Source organism: Lonchura striata, chromosome 1 (genome assembly GCF_050655825.1).
Source record: "Lonchura striata isolate lonStrDom1 chromosome 1, ASM5065582v1, whole genome shotgun sequence".
Classification (NCBI taxonomy): Eukaryota; Metazoa; Chordata; class Aves; order Passeriformes; family Estrildidae; genus Lonchura; species Lonchura striata.
The window spans coordinates 69,439,187-69,459,761 of NC_140703.1; the positions used below are offsets into that span (position 1 = coordinate 69,439,187).

A 20,575-nucleotide genomic window follows, 5' to 3' on the forward strand; every position below is an offset into this window, starting at 1 on the left:
CTCAAAAACAAAACAAAACAAAACAAATCATTACCCCTTTGTTCTAATTATTATTCTGGAAAGTTAGTATTTTTCTGCCCCATGCTATGGCAGTCCCTCTCTTAATAAAATGTCCCTCCCTTAATAAAAGAAAAAAAAAAAAAGAGGATAACAAAGACATTCAGAAAATCTTCATCTGCAATATCCTGAACTGGAAAAGCAGATGTAAAAATTGAAGGAATTAAAGCCTCAGGCTGTGAAGAACAGGAATCCTGTCCTTCTCTTAGGGTGCCAACAAAGGTAGTGCTCTGGCCACACAGTGCTCTGGCCAGGCACAGTGTGCCAGAAGTGAGCTCACCTGCAAGAGGGAATGAGCAAAAGCAAAGTGCAGGGAGGACTCTGGCCTAAAGGCAGTGTGTTGCTCAGGCAGGAGCAGCAGGCAGTGAACTCTTTGTGGGCAATGGGCGGTGATGTGCACCCTGTGTGGAGGAGAGTGCTCAGGAGGATGTGAGAGATTGTTGAGGAAGACCCTTGGTAAAAAGGAAGGTAGGATGTCTGCTGTGGATGTCAAATGTTTCACACTGAATTCATGAAACAACATGAGATTTCTTTTGAGGAAATAAACCTCCAATATGAGATTTTTTAAAAATTTAAATGGAAATGTAGAACTTTCAGTCAGTCCTCTTACATTTTGCCATCCATCTAGTGATTTATTAATGTTACTGGATTGGGGTCACTGCTGTTTCTCATCAGGCTATGAAGAATAGCTACATATTTCTAACTCTGTTTGTTGCCTGATTAACACTGTCATCAGGAAAGTGACTGAACTCCCAAGGGGAAAAATTGTTTCTATTCCTGCTTCAATCTTAAAAACAGAAAACAGATGTTCCTTTTATTGTCTATGGCCAAGTAGCTCTGAACAATAAAAGCATCTGTGATATAGGCAGGACTGTAGAGCCTACAATAGTATACACGTGGACTGGAGATTTTCTTGTGCAGACTTTCAAGATTACAAGAGACAGATAATTTTGTTCTCCTTTTTGCTCCCTTAATGTTTTCTCATTGAGTTTTCTCACATAATATTGTTTTTGGTGTTCTTTAGATATGACTAGAAATGGTTCAAGGTTTGAAAGAGAAAGTATCAAACTGTTGCCTTGCAACTGTGGGTTTTGTTCTCGAATTTGGATCAGTGACACATTAATTCAACTTAACTCCCTCCAACACTTTCAACAAGCTAGCAGACATGCAGACAGTGCCTCATGATTTTTTTTCCAGATAACTCCAACCTCTCAGAAGAAAACATGTTTTACTTGTATTTGAAATTTTATCTCTTAACATTCACACAATGGAGTTTTTTAAGTCAATGAGGGCACTATCAGGTCAGCACTCCTTGCAAAAGACATTCCAGAGTGCTGTCATCAGGTACTTTTCTTGCTTGGCTAGTACAAGACTGGCCTGAGGCATTCTGTGACATGATGTTTCTTTAGTGTCTTGGTTTATTATTTTAACATTTCTTTTCATGTGCAGGGAAGAGTGACTTGTTTTCATGCTTCACTACAGCCTGAGTAATTTCCCCTTTAAAATGGTTTGTTTGCTCCATTCACCTGTAGCTCCATTTATATAGTACATATGGTTTGAAACACAAAATATAGCACTATTTTAAGTAGAGTGAAAACAGAATAAAACTGCGTTGAAAATGACACATATATGGATGTTTTCTGAGGAAAAAAAAATTCATTTTCATTAATTGTTTTCAGGAGCTTTGTGTGGGGGACACTTCTTTTTTCTGAGATGTTGAGAATACTTCCTACCAGCCACAGAAGGACACATTACCAGGCAACTATTTCCATGAAAGCTAATACAAACTTCTAGAGGAAGACTTTGTGACATCAGGCAAGGAAAAAAGTAAACTCCCTGACTCCCTGAATGCTGAACGAGGTAACTTCTTTGATTGCTTTTGTCTTTGAGGATTTTGAAACCTTAGTTTCAAAGCAGGTATTTAATGAATATAATAAGAAAAAATCCAAACTGCTTTGCCTTCAGATAAAATGAAAGCAACAGGTGATAAAAGTGAATTTCTTGCTTGGCCAAGATGCATGTTCATTTTTGGTGTATCCAAGCAAGCTGTAAGAGACATGATCACATTGTCATAGAAAACCAAAGTCTCTGATGAGATTGTTGCTAATTTACATGCTGCAATTTTATCTCAATACAAATATTCCAGCCTCAACTGCTGCTTGACCCCTTAACTAGAATTCCCTTGTGTGATGGACCCTGAGACTACAACTCCCGCAATTCCAAATACCAGTGTTTGAAGTTGCTTTTTAGTGTATCCCTGTTTCAGGAATAATGCTGTAGACCTGTTCTTCCTGTCTTCTGCAGTTGCTGATTCCCTCCCTCTCTCCCTGCCTGCCCATTTAAACCTGCTGGGTGATGTGCAGAGTGACCTGCACTCCTTACAGAGGGAATTCTCTGGAATTCTTGTACAATGCTATGCATGGATTGGTGCCTTGCAGCTACCAGGAGCTCTCTGCCTGGGCTGAGGCTTTCAGGCCAGCCAGGGCTGTGGGGTGTGGGCAGCCAGAAATGCTTGGCTGCTACTGGATGCCTGAGCTTTCCCTCCACTTCCTTCAGGGCAAGGCATCTCCTTGGATGGGCTCCTGGGTCTCCAGTAGGTCTGACAGCTGTGCTTTCAGTGGGTTGCAGGGCATCAGCTGGAGCAGACAGCTTGTTGTTGGGAGCGAAACAGAAATCCCAGGCAAGCTCCTTTGAAACTTCTGGTTAATTAATCCAATCAAACTAAATTTGAACACTGACCTTTTAACTGTCTGGCTTCAATGCATCTGTGTGTCTGAAAATGCACAAAATGCCATCAAACATGAGAGGCAGAAGTATAAAGTCTTTCTGATGTTCCCAACCTGGATTTTCAACATTAAATATATACCTTTGCAACAATATTTGTGATATAATATATCCATAAAAATTCATCAGAATTGCAGGAAAACAGAACTTGAGGAATTAGAGCTGTTACCTAGACTGAAAGGAGGAATGAAAGCTTTTTGTGATGAATGATTCCCATATCTATTGTCAGCCTCTCCTCACTCTCCCCAATAAGGTTGCAGAGCTGCTGCCTTGCACAAGTCCTGCTTAAGCTGATTTCCTGTGCCTGGTGGTCAGCACATGAGAGGTCTGGGCTGATGTTTTAGGCGACAGAGACATTAATGTTTTGACAAGAGACACTAAGGTAGGGAGCAAAACTGTTAATTAATTTGAAATATTCAGTAACACCCAGTTATGCACCCAGTAGATGTTTAATTTTCAATTGTTTTACCAGGCTGCTAAGTGAAGGTGAGGTTTTTCCTTAAGACCAAATTGACCTCATGGTGATGCCTCAGGTTTTAGCTTTTGTATTTTTCAGATTCTGTACTGCTTGAGTGTGTACTTTTGTACTATCCCCATATTAGGGGATAGTAAACTCTCTTCACAGAGTAAATAGACAAAACAATTCCTTCTCTAGCTGGGGACCAAGGACAACTGATCAAAATCTCAAACCCAAGAGCATAAACAATGGCAGAATGAAGAGATAAAAACAAGAAGGATGAGACTTCATAATCTAAAGCTGTAATTGGACAATTTACTCCAACATACTAATGAGCCACAACTTATAAATGTGATAGACCTCGTGGGTGGTTGTCCATTTTGTGACCATTTTGGGTGTAGCCCTGGCTGGGCTCTGGTACTGCCCAAGGTGTATCCATTGAGGCCTTCTAATAAATATCCACTTTATTCTTTAACTCCATCTAGCCTCTATTCTAGGTCAGCCTTCACAAGACATCAGTGGTGAGCTGCTGCCAGGTAAACTGGTCTGGCCCCTCTTTTCCAGTTCCGTGGTTATATCCCCTTTGCCATCCAGCCCTGGCCCAGGACAGTTGCTCTCTGCAAGGGCTTTCTGCTGGTTTAGTTTTCTTCATGAGCTCACTGCTCATCTGCCAGGCACCAGAGAAGCAAGAGAGGTGGTGGGAACATGAAGCCCCGGAACAGGCAGGGGTAGACAGGACTGTTCCCATCAGAAGCCACTGTGAAGTCTCTCTCTGCTCTGGACATCAAGGTCTGTGCCTTTTTTGGTGCATTATTACGTGCAAAAGGCATGCAAGAAGTCAAAAGAAATCCACAAAGGATCAGACAATAGGATGAGCCCAGTGCAGCACACTTACAGAAAATCAAAAACTACTGAGCTAACATTAGTTACAGTGAATTCCAACACAAATATAAGACAAATAGTTTTCCTTGCATGAGGAAAAAAGACCTTATATCCTTTGTCTGAATTTCTTTGGCAAAAGTTGCTCTTTTTTTCCTTACAATTGCTGTGTTCTGGTTAAAAACATGTAATATGAACCAGTAATGCTTTTCCAAATATTGTACAAGATATTTGGTTTACTGCTAAGAAGGCATGTAGTAAAAATTAAAAATAGAGTGATTATTAAAAAAAACAACTCTCTGCATGCATTATTGCTGACATTTGTTGAAATAAGAAGATACATGAAAAATTATTTATATATTTTGTGAGTTACAACAGGAAATAAAATACAATTAGAATGACACATGGGGAATATTTTTATGGAATATGGTAATAAGTGAAAACATTTGTGACATTAACTGAAAGAGAAGAGATATTCAAAGAATTATTGAAGGATTTAACACAATAGAACCATATGCTTAGATTTAAAATGTAATTGTCCACAAATTTAACACATTTAAATGTTTCAAAAATATCTTCATCTGGAAACAACCCAAATTGCTGAGAAACTACATGGCTCACAAAGACACCAGGCACTTCAAAATTAAAATAAGCTACTGATATAAAATATTATATATTCTGTGGTGATGAGAGTAGTTTATTTTTAAGAGTCAGAAAGCAACTCTTGGGAACAAGAATTTTCTTTGGTAGCAGCACCTGGTGGACAGGAGTTTTTTAATTAGAGGTTATCCCCATCTTTGGAGTTTAAGGTTTATTTTGGGATTTGACTGCAGCAGCATAAACTGGGTTCACATAGTTTTCCTGGAATTTTAATAACAAGAGTGAAAAAATTAATAGATTCCTGAAAAAGATTAATTAAAGATTAAACACTGCAGGAGGAAAACTGAGTTAACAAATAAAATTTAATAAATAAACTAGATTAATTACCAAATAAAAAAGGCAGGTAATAAAGACAAACTTTGTGGTTGACTCAGGTGAAGTTTGCATTATTTTGCTTTTAGATTTCAACTTCTTCTACCTACATACCTGCCCAGAACTCTAGCTGATGTATTGCATCTATATCCCAGAAGAAGGCTGTTGGCATGTGTTGATTATACAAACTTTACAGAATATAAAAATTGGTACTGGTCTTAGGTGTTTGTCTAGGAAATTTTTCTGGTTCTTTCTAGGAAGTACAGATTTATGAGGGCCTAAAATGATAATGCTTTAACACTTATGCCAGAAATTATATAGTAAAGGACTTAATATGTAAGTCATGTCCTTTCAGAGTGAGATGCACCTATAATTAATGCTTTATATGACTTTTATGGAAATTTGGACTCCTTCAGATGACAATTCACAGCTTCTAATACATTGAGCTCACTAATTAGAGCTGAAAAATCAATGTGATTACACAAGGCTTCTAAAAAGATAGTCAGAGAATAGAAGATTTCAACTGAGCCTTCTAGTCTGTGGGTACCTTATTTTAGATGCCTGATAGTAAGTTTTGCTTCTCTGCATGTGTAAAATCACAGTCTACTTAGCAGTGAAAGGAAAGGAAGGAGAAAAAAGTCTCAGGAACATGTATCTAATGCTTGGGTGTTGTCATCATGGTCCTCATAAGTTTGTGTTGCAAGAGGCATTGGATTAAGTATATAAATAATCCTGAAAGAAAAAAAAACCCAACTCGTTAATTTGCTTTCAAATGAGCACTCAATCACCTGTGCTTCAAGATTTGTGTTCCTTCTACCCAAAAACTAGCTAAAAATCCACCACTCTAACCCAAATAGAGAGTGCTCCACCCAGCGCAGTCTACTCCCCAAACATTAAGGTGAGAAAGAGAAGGTTGAAGAGGAGATGTGACTGAAATTCCCTGCAAAGAAGGAATGAAGTAAATGTGTGAAGGAGCCTGGGAAGTGAGAAGGTAGGCACTGCACTTGCAAGGTGGGCAGTTGCTTACTGGGTAAGTGGGTTCATTGCATTTTACATTCTTGTAATATTACTTTTATTTTTAAGTTCCCTTTTCTCAGTATCAGCTGAGTTACAATGAATGCAAGGAATAGTTGTCTTGACATTAAGTACCTTGAGACTGTGTGTCTGACTTCAAAATAAATAAATTTATAGATGAGATCTTTCAGTTCTTTGGAGGACCTAAGAGTCAAGAGCTGTCAAGTTGGGCAGTTCATCAAGAGTATCCTGTGTCAGACCTTTGGTCTCACTTTTAGAAACATAACTAATAAAGCTCAGCCCTGAACCCCTCAAATGTAAATTATCCTCTGGTTATTCTGTTAATTTTTGCTTTACAGCCTAGGAAATTAGCCCAGAAGGTAATTTGTAGCTGCTCTGTTTTGACAGAAGCAAGACGTGTGTTGTTCCAGTGAAAAGGTTATCAGCAGGGGTTTGTTAGGTGGTTTTGCAGGGAAGGTTGTCACAATTCCCTCACTCCCAGCAAGTCTTTCACTATTTTCAAAGCTGTTGAACATCAGAAAAGTGGTAATTAAAATCACTATATCTAAAATCCTCTGCTTGTCATTCCTTTCAGGAAAACACTTTCTCTATTAATGTATCATTTTGTTTTCCTAACTGCATAAGCTTTTGAAAATATTTACCTAGAAAGCAAATAAATGAACATGATGTTTCTTTTAAGATTGGATTTGATGGCAGTTAAAAATTGATCATTGATGGACATTTAGATTCCTTTGAATGGGTCAGTTTGCCAGCCTAAATTCTCTTTATATCTTCATGTGTGCTCATGTAAAGTAAATATTGCACTTTCTGCTTACATTAAAAGTCTCTAAAGTTTGATGACTTCTTTCTCCTCCATTCGGAATTAGTGTAGTAATTTGATTAACTGCTTAAAAGTCTGGTAGCACTTTGAAGTGCTATCCTTGTTGGCTTAAGAATGTCACATCATACTCATTAAAGTGAACAAAGCTACTCATTTCTTTTTATATCGATACTCAGTCAGCTTTTACAAAGAAATCCCTCATTGCAAATATCAAAATATATTTAACTGGTTAAAAGATGGTCTCAAAAGATTCCAAGTAACAACCCAAATAAAGAAAGGCAGCCAAAGTAATGCAACATTAATAGTTTTATCCTTCAGAAATTGTTCAAAGGAAATTGCCAGTACAATGACTTGCAACACTTTCTCATGGTGCAGTAGGACAATATACACATGTTGTCATACTCTTTTCAGTATAGACTCTGTAGGTCATACTTCTTCTAATAATAATAACAGAAAAGGAAAAAGATAACCTTTGGCAAAAAAAAGTGAAGCCCCAAAGTGTATTTATTTATTACAACAAAATCTGGAGGTGAATGAGCTCCCTGCTTTTCTAGTATCTCTATTTTACTTCTTGCCCCACCCTTGCTCCTTGGTGGAGCAAAATCTACCTTCTGCTGCTAGAGAAAAAAAGATAACGCTTTGTTTAGAAAAAAAAATGCTAGGCCATTGTGTTTTTTTTGTGCTTGAACACTTAGTTGCTTTGGTCTGCAGTGGTACAACTGTCAGCTGTGCTTCCTCTGATCTCCTGCTTTTGTTTGGTAAAGAGGGTCACTCTCTCTGTTCAAGAACTAGCTGACCTATAGAACAAAGAACACAGAACTTTAACAACACACTGAATCACTTGAATGCTGAAAGCACATTGAGCTGAAAGCACACTGAGCTTCTAGGAGGAGAATATATTACCTTTCCAAAAGAAGTGCAGGATCAAATCCAGTATCCTGTGCAGGATCAAATCCAGTGTCCTGTGCAGGATTTGGAGTCATACAGCAGAAATAGGAAACCATCTACTTTAAAACTTCTGCTTCAATTAGTAGATGCCCACCAAGTTCCTGCAATCAGTATCTGTTTCTTGCCAGCCTGTTTGTGTCGGATCTCATGGAGCTTGTGTGGGAGCAGCCTGCAAGAGGCCTCTGGGGCTCCTAAGCATAATGCTTAGCTCAGACCTCCAGCCTGGGTTTTTCCTTGCAGTGCCTCAGATTGAATTCCTGGCTTTACTTCCAGAAAATTCTGGAAATTTCTGTTACTTTAATGTGTCAATTACTCTAGAAAAATCAATACATATGTTTTGAGTCTTTAATGATTACAGATATGTGGGTGATTGTGTGGTTCTGTGACTCCATAGCCAAACTTAAGAGGCTGAGGACCATGAATAGATGTAATTGCCATCTTAGTGAAGTTTTATATAGTCTTTCTCCCCTAACATATGGTAGAAATTACTGGAAAGATTTTGAAACCTGTTAGGAGAAATTATAAACAGCATGTTAGAGTTATCTAAGTGGTTTAGTGTAAAACAGGAGACACTTAAAGACAATATGCAAGTTAATATTTGAGACTAAAGCATTTTTAGAGACAGTGTGAATGTACATGGCCAAGAACCACAGTATGAACAAAGGTTCATGCCTTTTCCATAAAAATACATTCTAAACTGTTATTTTCTTCCTCAGTTGGGTAATATACTTAGGATGGCTCTCAATTCAGTTCATTGCAGTTCACCTTCAAATCCCAAAGCTGCATTGTTCTATGAGTATTCTCATAAAAAAGAGAGAGAAAGAAAAGAAGTACACTGTGATTTATCGGAGACATCAAAATATAGCACATTTTGCAGATATAATGTCAGACTAGACACTCTATCAAGCTGTCCCCAATGCCTTTAGCATGATCTCTACATTTCAAGAATCCTGAAAGAAAAATTGACTCATTTCCCAGCATAAAGCTATCTTAGATCCAAAGTGGTGCTGTGCTGGAGGAATATGACACGCTCATAAAATAAGACAAGTAATAGAATTATTTTCTGAAAAGTACCTAAGTTTAAGTGCAGAAGAGAAGACTACCACCACACAGCTCACTACACCAGTTGCTTGCATGTGACTCAGAGCACTGCATGTATGCACCTTGTGTATAAATGCCCATCCAGTCAAATGTGAATGTAAACCTTAATCCATGATTGTTAAATTTAAACAAACAAAAAATATGGTTATAAAGCACCCAGCAGTCGAGGAGGCATGAATCTCTCATGGCAGAGATGAGTGACTGGGGATGGCAAGAAGAAAGAGGGAGGGAGGAGAGAAACTACAGCAATCACTGTAAAACAGTAACATGTGCTTGTAGCCTTTAGGATCAACTAAGACCTCATTCTACTAATGCCAAAGGTATTGTGAAAATGCTCTGGCTTTGGAAATTAATGACAGAGATGATAAAAATGCTAATAAAAATATTCTCCATGTTTAAACAGAGCCATTTGGAATTATGTTGGCAGAATGAAATAGCACATTATTAGAAATAGATTTACCTTTTAAATAGGCACAAGTATTTTCATGCTGAATATATAAACTAGGTCAGCTCTCATTTAAATTCTGTATTGCTGAGAAAAGGATGCCAAAGGGAATGCAATTTATCACTAGATCCATCTGGCAGATCATAGCAAAAAGCTAGTGTTTTAATTACCACTGGTTTGTCAAATCATAAAAATCACAGAAATGTGTAGTGAAAGGGACCTAAAACGAATCTTTCATATGTTCCAGTAATCAAGTGAGATTACATCTCTTCTGAGAGATACTTCTCTGAATCACAATCATCTAGGGCTGGGGATTTTACTATCTTTCTTAAAGCCTTATAAAGGCTTTTAGCACTTTCTTCTATGTTACCCTTAAAAAGAAGGTTTTCTCTAATATCTGCCAGATATCTCAATTTCTGAAAATTAAACTAATTATTTTTTCTTCTGGCTTTAGTAGACATGGAGAACAGCCACAGTACTCCTTTATTACTGCATCATATACAAAATATTATTTTTCTCAATTATTTTCTGAGCTACCTGAACACATTTGTTTGTATTTTTTTATAAACCATAGTGCCACAACCTCTCCAGATGACTAATCTTCTATACCTGCCTGACACACTTTTGAGAGGTTTCCCCACAGTCAATGAAGAGCCCTTATATTAGCCAGAATTGTCTATTTGCAGAGCTGTTCTACCTTTGAATGTTGGATATATATTCATGTATGAATATATTGTATATATTCATATATTAATCTATTGAATAGATATGTTCCAGTGGCAGGATCAGGGAGGCTGGAGGTGAACCGAGGTATAAAATAGTCTTTAGTTTATCTTATTACTGTTTTCAATTTTTTCCAGGTAAAGATATTTAAAAAACACACCCCAAAATCCCTGTAGCTAGGGATTTTCATCATTGTAACTTACTTTAAAACCTACCTTTCTTACATGACTCATTTATTTCAGTGTTTACTGGAGAAGGGTATTTTTTAGTAAATGGAGCAAAAGTAGTCAATATTTTTGTATCACATATTTATAAAACTAGGTGAGGCAATTATGGATGGAAATCTTGTAACTACTTAGGGGAATAATACAATATTCTGTCCTACAACAGTATTTTACTGTATTATTTTGAAGAATTGTCTTTAGTGTGTTTTGTGAAATGCTTTGAGATCTCAGAGGGAAGTCTTATGTAAGAACAGCCTCAAAAGATGCCAAAAATGCTTTGGCCAGTAAAGTACTTAAATAGATATTTAACTCAAGTGCATAGGAATACCCAGGGGCAAAAATATCTTAAAGCTAAATACATACTTCTGTGCTTTGTTGGATCAAAACCACAGCTCTCAAATCCTTGCAGGACTGAGCTCTTGTGCTTTTTGTTTTTATAGAGTATTTGCTTACTGAGTTTTATAAATCTAAGTATTTCACTCAGCTCAACTACAGTGCTAGAGAATGTTTCCAAGGCTTATTGATTTGATTGCCTGATCCTGCAACATTTGACGCCAACAGAAAGCCTTATTTTGATAAGAATAAGACCAAATCTTAATGGTTTGATGGATTCCTGTGGAAATCCTGTTTGTCTATCAAATAGATAATAAATTGTCGTGGTTTGACACGGAAAAAGAATTTTCTCAGAAGGAAGAGGTCAATTTGGATATTGACCAATTGAAGGTGGACACGCCTCTGAGAACACAGAGGGGTTAAAAGCAGAATTCCCAGGAGAACTCGCTCTCTTTGGTTCCGGTCAGGCGCAGTGCAGCCTCTCCCCTGCCCGGCCGTGGCTGGGTGGGGAGGGGAAGGCCCATGGCCTGACTGAGGTGGGCCCAAGGGTGGAGGGACTGGAACCGGGCTGGCCCCTGCAGATGGAAGGGTGGAGGAAATCTGGGATGTCTCTGTTCCCCTCCCAGAGTCTCTCTGGAGAGAGAGAAAGAGAAAGAGACAGCGGTGGTTTTGTCAGCAGTTCACCACGGGAAGCAGGAGGGGCCGCAAGGTGTCCAGCTGCTGTGGGAGCCGGAGTCTGGGCATCGAGCCATCCCTGGGAGTCGGGACTTTTAACCCTTCCTTGAGAAATGAAAGCTTTGTGAAATTTTTCCCCTCCTCGGTTTGAAAGAGAGGAAGAGGGACACCTTGGACCCTGGGATGTTGGAAGGAGAAATTCTAGGTGGGAGGAGATGATGGAGTGGCTTTTGGCTGGACTTTTTCTTGGTAGCCACAAACTGAACCAATCTTCTCCTCCAAGAGAGACTGTATTTTAGGAGTATGCCAGTGAGCCAAGAGACCTGCTTCAGCTGGGAAAAGACAGAAGTGGAGCGAACAGAGAAAGTTAGGGAGGTTTGTGGTGGTGCCCCCTGTCCTCAAAGAAGAAGAAGAAAAGAAGATCTCTGTTCTTGGGCCCTCGGCCCCAGGGGAAAATGGGAAAATGGGGGGGGACTGTGGTCCCAAAAAATGAAAAACTGAACTGTTGTTTTTTAACCCTCTTGACAGGATATCCTTGAAAGGAAAAATCCTAAAAGCAGTCTGTCCATCCATGCATTGGTGGTGAGAGCACTGTGCATGGAAAGGAGAGGGTCACCATGACAAACTTTTTCTCCAGGCGGTGCCATGTGTGACATGGAAGCACAGGATGTGGCAGCTGTGTTTCTTGGGGGGTCTGTGGCACAGGAGAGGCTCCTCTCTCCCTCGATGGACTGGGTGTTGATTATCTGGAGGGTTGCAACCTGATTGGGGTCCAGATTGTGTCTCACTGTGGTTTGTTGGAGTTGGGTGGTGGGAGAAGGAATGCTTTGGAAAGTTTTCATTTTGAATTTTGTGTGTGTTTCTTTCTTTCTTTTTTCTTTTATAGTAGCATAGTAGTAGTAGCTTAATATTTTTTTTTTTTCTTGTTATTAGGCTTGGGCCTCCTTTGCTCTGTTCTCAATCGCGTTTCACAGCATTCGGTTGGGAGATTGCATTTTCATGGGGGCACTGGCATTGTGCCAGTGTCAAACCATGACATAAATGTACTGAAAATGAATAGTAAATGGTCAGAATCTATGTCCTAAAGTTATACACAAATAATTGTTGCTTACAAAAAGCATCCAGAAATGTCCTGTGCATTTCATACAGCAAGCAGAGGGAAACACTTCCCTCAAGGCGTTTCCCACCTGTCTGTATGGAAGTGCACCAGGGGAGCATCATGTGTAAGCAAGGCTGTGAGAAGGGAAGGGGAAGATGAGCTGGGAATATACCCACACCTTAGGTTTCTGAGAACTGCAGAAACTCTTAAAACATCTCTCACTGCACAAAGAATGAGTTAACAGCCTGCCTCTGGATAAAAGAGTTTGCCTTCCTTTCTCATTACTTCTCAAAGATGAGAATGTAAACAGTATCATAAAGGCAATAGTTACAAGTGGCAATTAAAAAGTAAAGAGGAAGGTAAACTTAGGAGGCACAACAGAATCGGGCTATGGATTTCTTGCTCTTCTTAGAAAAGCAGAAATAAGAAAACCAAAAAAGTACTCTGGTAGGCTTTCCTACTAGGCTGTGACCAGAGTTCATGGATATGCCTGCACTTACAGAATGCCAGAGCTGTCTTGGTAAATCATGTCAGCACTGTATAACAAAGGCTGAGGGTTATTTTTAGTACAATGTTAACTATTGCAACTACCTGGATGTACTGTGAGAACATGCCAGTGAATTTCTCAGTCATATATTGGTTAGTGTTCGTGAACCCCTAATCCACCTTTTACAAACATTCAGGTTTTTTTTTTCTTTGAGGGTTGATTGGTTGCCTTTTGAGGTTTTTAAAATCCTTTACCTCTGCAAGCTCAAGGTGTGGAAAACTACTGGTGTTTTCTGCTAGTGATGGTGGTGGTTTCTGCCCTACAAAATAAAAGCTGTAGAACCACAGGCAAGATCAGAAATCACAAAACACAAATAACTGAGAAGAAGCTGAATCAAAAGAGCAGAAAAGATACAAACAGTACATGAGACATGTAATTTTACATAATTAAAAAAGTAGCAAGAAAGAAACTGTTCATTAAGTATTAAGAAAATCTGTATTTATCAGTCTGTTAAAGGAGCAACAGACTAAATTGTTCCTAAGCCCTACTATTCTCAACATAGTTCAGTATTCAAAGGAAATGGAGGTAAACCATGACAAGATTTTTTTTTCCTACAGTGCATAGCCCTACAAGAAGGTTATGGCTACAAATAATTTAGGTAGTAATTATTTCCAGCATTCAAAATGATAACAATTCACCATTCTACTGAAAAATGAACAGGAGCATGCTTCTTGAATAGACACACCTGTCAAAGATCCTTTTTTATGTCAGGGACAATGGCACAGTGACTATTGCAGTCACTCTATTCTCTTTTGGCAACAATCACATATTTGTATTGTACTAGTTCCTAAAATTCTGGAAGATGGAATTGTTTTATTATAAAATACACAAAGCAATTATATAATTTCTTAAATTTTTTTCAGCTACTAACCTTTTCTCTAAAACCTAGTCCATGGTTTACTTGTTTATGCTTTGATATATTTTAGGTCTTGCTTTACTCTTCTTTATAAATTCATACCCCTCTGTACATATCCTCTTTGAAGTTCAAATAAAACTATTAGCACTTAAAAGAGCTTTGGATAAGTTCATGTGAAGAGTCCTTATGAAGGTAACTCTGTCAGGAGATAGAAAAGAGAAAAAATATAGAAATTTTAAAATTCACAGTAAGTAAATCATTAACTGTACCTTTTTAATATAAGGAGCTGAAATTTTTCCCTAGTAGTTATTTTGCAGTTTGTGTATATTGTTAGTAATTTATATTTTTTAAATGACTATGAGTAAACTGCAGGGTTACTTCCTCTCCTGGATATCCATGAAACAAATTACCTTGTTCTATTTGTGGTCTTTCTGTTTTGCATGGCTTTGAACACAAGAATGTACTGCATTTTATACCAGTTAGATTTTCTGCAAATTTCCATGATAACAAGCAATCCGTATTTTTCTTTACCAACAGAATCCATCAATGAGCAAATGCCAGGAGCAAGGCAAGTATGATAAATTACTGCAGTGATCAATAACATTATGATTCATTGCACGAAAGGTCCCATATTGCCCCTGTTGTTTCATTGCTTTGTGAAGAATTTGCTGTGTGCTGTGAACCAGATCCTGATGACAATTACACAGTTAACAAATCTTTTGCTAGTTTAGGGGATTTTACACCCTCTCTTTAATGGAACAAATATGAATGATTGCAGGTTAATTTAGCAAACGACACCACATCTTCTTCCAAACTGAAGGGAGAGGCTGCTGTGCAGACCTCAGGCTGCAGAGGTGCCAAGACCTGTCTCCTGGGGCAGGAACAGTCAGCAAACCTGCCTGTGAAGGGTGTGCCCAGTGGAGGACCTCCTGCTGGTGGCTGAGCTGCAGGACATGGCGAGAGGGCTGCATAATGCCAGGGAGACTCAGAAGGAGTTGGACAGCTGGGCTGTCCCAGCACAGCCTCAGTCAAACAGCCTAAACCTCCCCCAACAGCACACACAGAAGGGAGGGAGGGGGCCAGTAACACAGAAGAACGGAAGATTGCAACAGCAAGAACCTACAAGAGGAAGAGGGTTCCCCCAAAGCCTGACATGCCCTTTCAGAACCACCTCACTGCCTTGCAGGCTGAAAAGGGAAGATTCATCACATCAGGAGAGAAGGGACCTACAAGAGAGCTGGAGAGAACCTTTCTTCAAGGGTGAGTTGTGACAGGACAAAGGGGAGCGGCTTTAAACTGAAAGAGGGCAGGATTAGATTAGGTATTAGGAGGAAATGCTTTATTGTCAGGGTGGTGAGGCACTGGAACAGGTTGCCCAGAGAAGCTGTGGATGCCCCATCCACAGAAGGGTTCAAGGCCAGATTGGATGGGGCTTTGAGAAATCAGGTCTAGCAGAAGATGTTGCTTCTTTTTGGAGGGGTGTTGGAACTAGATAACCTTCAAAGTTCCTCCCAAATTGAGTCATCCTATGCTCCTGTGATTCTATGTAATATTTTATTCTTGGTCTGAGTTTCAGAAAAAATTAAATCTTTACTTCTTACAATCTTCCTTGTAAAGATATACGCCTGTCATGGTGTCTTGCAGTGAAGAGGATGAAATGGTGGCAAGTAACAATCCTACACCCAGACTTGTGGGGATTGCAGAATTCCTGTGGTTTTATTAGAAAACATGACTACGAAGTGCAAGTGAGAGTACAAAGTGAAAAAAGGAAAGCATAATAAAGTCAGATTTCCAATGTGTAGATAATAAAGTCCAAAGCAAGATGGCTGTGACTTGTCTGGCTGGACTTTTCAGTTCTAATTCTTCTGGGAGTAAAGCTTGGCTATTTACAATCAGCCTCAGGTAACTGTGGAAGTAAAACCATGAAAGCATTGAAAGGTAATACAGATTTCTAATAGTATAGTAATTTTTTGTTTGAAGCAGAGATTCAGTCTCTCCTTTGTGTATCAGAAATACAACATAACCTACCCTTTGAGAGCTGACTGAATTTCTGAGATTTTACAATCCAATATGCTAGATAGTTTAGGAATTAAAATTAATGGCAACTGAACCCTCTAAGAAATTTAGCATCTGTGTCAGACTTTGTTCCTACCCCAAACAAGCTAAGGAATGGAATAGCACAGATGAATATATATTTCCTGTAAAGTTAAGCCTATTGAGAAACGGTGCATATGCCAAGTAGAATTAAATTTCATAATTTATTAAATATGTATGTATGTATTTTAATTATTTCATGGGCATATAATGGAAAGCTGAATCAATGCAGAAATGAGATTATGAGCACAGAATTTTGAAATACCTGAGGCAGGCATGAAAATTTACACATGCAGTAGGTCACATGGATTTTCCTGACAGAAATATCTACAGAAAGAGTATTCTTTCTGATAGAAAACTTCAATGAGCTCCCACTTTCCTAAAGAAAAGTCTCTTATGTAAAACTTCTACTAACTCTTTGATGTTATTTCATATTGCAACATGACATGGTGTTAGGGCAAATTTTGCATTCAAAGTTGCATACCCAAAATACAGACAAGCACAATTGATCTCTCCTTAGCAGTACTTGATTATACTTCTAAAAAAATATTATTTTAATCACCTTAAGATTTATTAAAAAGAAATACCTTACTGCAATTTTGCCAGCACAACTTTTTTGAGGGCAGGCTCATAAATGACACAAACAGTCAGAAGGCCACTGAAATCCAAATAAAAAGGGATTAAGTTTAAGGATATGCAAAATATGATGTTGAGGTTTTGTTTCAAGCCCCCATATAAATTAAATTAAAATTCTTAAATGGTTAAACACTGATTTATAAGCCTTTTAAGTGTTTCTTTTAAGGATGTTTAACTTGTACTATGACTCAAAAGCACTTCAGTTTCAAAAGCACCTAATTTAAAATACGTGTTAAAGAACTATAGATGTCGAATTGATACATTTTGCAACCAGTTAGGTACTTTTCTAGCCATTAAATCATTTTAGTGTTCCTGTCACTTTAGTAATGTGAATTTATTGTACCATGTCTTTGCCACTGTCTGTTGCATGTCTCAGGAACAGAGAAAATGGAGTCCCATGGTTGTGGGATGCTGGCAGCAAGTGTTGTTGAGTAAGCTTATGTAGATTGGGCAGCTCCTCTGAGTGGAGTAGCAGTAATTGAGGGGTAGTAGAGAACAGGCTGAGAAAGGAGGGAACTATTTCCTTGGCCAGAAAGATCTCTCAGCAGTCCTGCTGGTCACACATGCCTGCCCTGCTTAGCGCCAGCCACCCTGCACATTTTCCATCAGTGGTGTGTCTTGTGTGCTTCACTCATTGCTGCTCCTTGCTCTTCTGTTTTACATAGTATCTACTGTCTTTATTGTCTGTTATTCTACAAAGAGTCTTCTACAGCTTTGTGGTAACTCAGATGAGAAAGGAGCAAGCTGCTGGGGAGATGTAAAGGAAATATTTTCTGGATATTCTCCAAACAAGCTTGGCATTACTCCCCAAATAGACTGTGGCAGATTTAGATGCCATTTCATACATGATAACATCCCTCACGCTGAAATTACACAGGCATCAGAGCTGACCAGGGAAAAACTCCCTAATTCTGTAGCTTGCCAGCAGTTTCCAAATGTTTTTGCAGTCATCTCCCAACTTGTGACTAATCCTCAGCATCTTTTCCCAAAAAAACATAAAACAAAATTTTTGGAAGAGCTGAGGTGATGCAATACCTCCTGAAAATAGCAACTTATAGTTCTTTTAAGTATGTTTGCAATGTCTTCTGGGAGAAACTAATAAATTTTTACTTCTTTGTTAATTTTAGTCATATTGCTTCTCCTAACAAGTGGCAATAAATAAATAAATGAGCCAAGCTAGGATTTACAACCATGTTTTCCACATGTGGTTGCATGGGGCTGACACTGACTAGCTAAGGAACATGAGGCTTCCAGGTGTCCAGAAAAAAAACAGGTTTCTGGTTTGTCCAAATTTTGACAATATGACCAGGAATTTAGAAGCTGTAAGGTCTCTAATCCTTGGGACAGTCTAGGACAGGATTTTCATGGAAACAGACGACTGGTCCTGACAAACAAGTTTGACATGTGGACACAAGAAGATAGAGTTTTTCTTTCTATTCTTTTTTGTAACCATTTATTTTCTGAAGAGTCTTGGTTTTCTTGCAAACATGTTGTGAGAGACTGAAAACCTGAAAAAGTTAATGCCTCAAACACTTGGCAGAAGAGCAAAAAAAAAAGGCATAAGTAACATGTAGGGAATTTAAAATGTGAAAAACACCCAGAAGAAATAGATTGTGTGAATTTTAAGGCAGAAATACTGCAGTGTTTCTATGATTGGTAAAGCAATTTCAGATTTAGCAAAAATTCTGCATGTCACATCAAACTAAAGGCTGCTGCAAAAACACAGACTCAAAAAAAAAAATATGAACCAAAATGGCAACATGCTTGGTCTGGATGTTTTATCTATTTTTGCTTTTCCAAATTAAACTGTATTTTATGCATTCCCCTATCTGAGAGGCAAAGCTGATGACAAGATGCCTTCCAAAGCATTAGAAGATAAAGTATTGTTAAAAAAGAAATAATAAACTGTTTGTAGAGGCCTCAGGTTTCTTGAAGTTTTGGTGAAGCAGAAAATTTGCAAGGACTTTCAGTAACTGCATGATTTTTAGTGTGCAATTATCAGTGGAGTAATAAATTGCATATGTGGAGTGGCATAAATGGCATATGATGTTCTACTTATGGTTCTTTTGCTCTCTGGGTGACAGCAGCTGGAAAAGCTGTGTGCTGCTCGGGCATGGTTAGGTGACAGCCATGCATGGAGTTCTTAATTGAAAACATGATAAACCTCTGAGTTCCTTGCTTCAGCTTACTGAAGGTAGCGCCCATTCTTGTGGGTTCAAAGAGATGATAACTTCATGGAAGGGTGAACTAGTGGTTTCCTAACTACACAGAAACCACATCAGCTTAAGGAGGTCTCTTGAGCTGAAAACAGTTGGAAGCTTGGAGTTTATTAGAAAGCAATATTGTTCTCATTGTTTGTTCAGGCACTTGCCAAATATACTATTTTTTGAGTACACAGTTGTTTGCAGCACACATCTGCATTTCTTATCTATTTCATTTAGTACTTGATATCCTAACAGCAAGGGATTTTGCCATTTTAACAGAGTTTGTGATTTCACAAATGTTAAAACAAGGCAAAACTGTGAGTTTTGTCTGCTGTCAGAACCCTAGAATACACTGTGCTTGTGGGAGTGCTGGTAATTATTTTTGAGCAAAAGGATATTGCCTAAGTGGTGTTTCAAAGTAATGCCAGTCAAATTGAAAACAATGCAGGTATTCAGTTTTTACTTCTAAGTCTCAAAAATATGAATAGTATACACACACACACAAATTGGAGCAATCACATTCTTGAGTGATAAGGTAATTACAAGAAATTATGATGCAAATAGCTGTTCCCCTCATGGTGAAAATTTCAGATGAAATTTCAGTCTAAAAGTGTTGAAAAGCAGTTGAAAGCCTTAGAAATTAAGATAGTAAAAGGGAGGTATTTATGCCTGTCAGAAAACTGAAAGCAAGGTTTATCTCAAAATGGCAAAAATATCCTGGCAAATAGAGATAATAACAGTAAATTATCAGTAGGGAGAACACAGCCATTTCATAAACTCAGTGCCCTGGTTTTCTGTGTGGTGTATGTCTGCTGCCTCTATGAATTCATGCAGTTTATTTCAAAAATCAAGAACAAAAGATTAATTCTTGTCTTTATCTGGTGCATCAGGCAGCTGAATATGCTTCAGATTTAGAATGATTTTTCACATTAAAAGTGACTTTAAAAATTACAGGAGAATATTTTTGGTGTTCCTGAGAACTGTAAAGCATTCAATTCTGAAAGTGAGATTGTAACAGAATATATAATTTTATATATATATAGCCATTTAGTCAACTTGCAACTTTCATGTTGAAATCGACATGAAACCATAATGAAAAATTTATTTTACTTCTTTTGTAGATTCTGAAATTAAATTATAAATAGACAGACATCAAAGCATTATGTTCAAAAGAGTAACTAAATTACTATTTAAAAACCAATCTCAGTATGATATACTTAAATATATTTTTAGCACAGGAACTGCTGTAGAGTGCCATATCATAGGTTCAAATGAAATAAGTTGTCCTTCGACACTGCCTTTGATTGCAGGGACTTTTTGAATTTATGCTTGTTACTTTAATGTCAAATTGAAGAAAAATTGTAATGCATACTAAACATTCATAAATATAGATGGCTTCTGGCTTTTCGATTTTGCTAGAGGCTGCAGGATCCAGTGGACCTGAGGACCCAGGGGCTTTCTGTCACTGCCAGCCAAGTCTGGGCATTCCTGCAGCTCTGCTTCCCCAGCTATGGCCAGTAGTGACCTGAGCAGATTGTGGAAGTTTCCACCTGTCAGTCACCCTCTCATTCTCACCGGGCCTTTGGGATTATAGCATTTAGCCTTTAATCAGGTCACAAATTAAAACAAAAAATAATTCTGACTTCTTCTAAGCCTGTTTTGACAAACTTAGGGCTCTAGAACAAG

At 38.3% G+C, this 20,575-nt stretch overlaps 1 protein-coding gene across 7 annotated transcripts in view; it reads left to right on the plus strand.

The window, feature by feature from the left end:
* Positions 1-303: 303 nt before the first annotated feature.
* Positions 304-20,575, plus strand: part of LOC146768712 (uncharacterized) — a 63,476-nt gene continuing 43,204 nt past the window's right edge. For 6 of the 7 annotated variants that reach the window (XR_014955338.1, XR_014955337.1, XR_014955341.1 and 3 more), the window contains exon 1: positions 304-15,215. Coding sequence is in view for 2 of the 7 variants with exons in the window: in XM_085579711.1 (XP_085435837.1) it covers positions 14,909-15,215 (307 nt within the window). In the remaining 5 variants the exon portion in view is untranslated. The remainder of the gene's footprint in view (positions 15,216-20,575) is intronic. The other variant, XR_014955339.1, reaches the window with a different exon arrangement.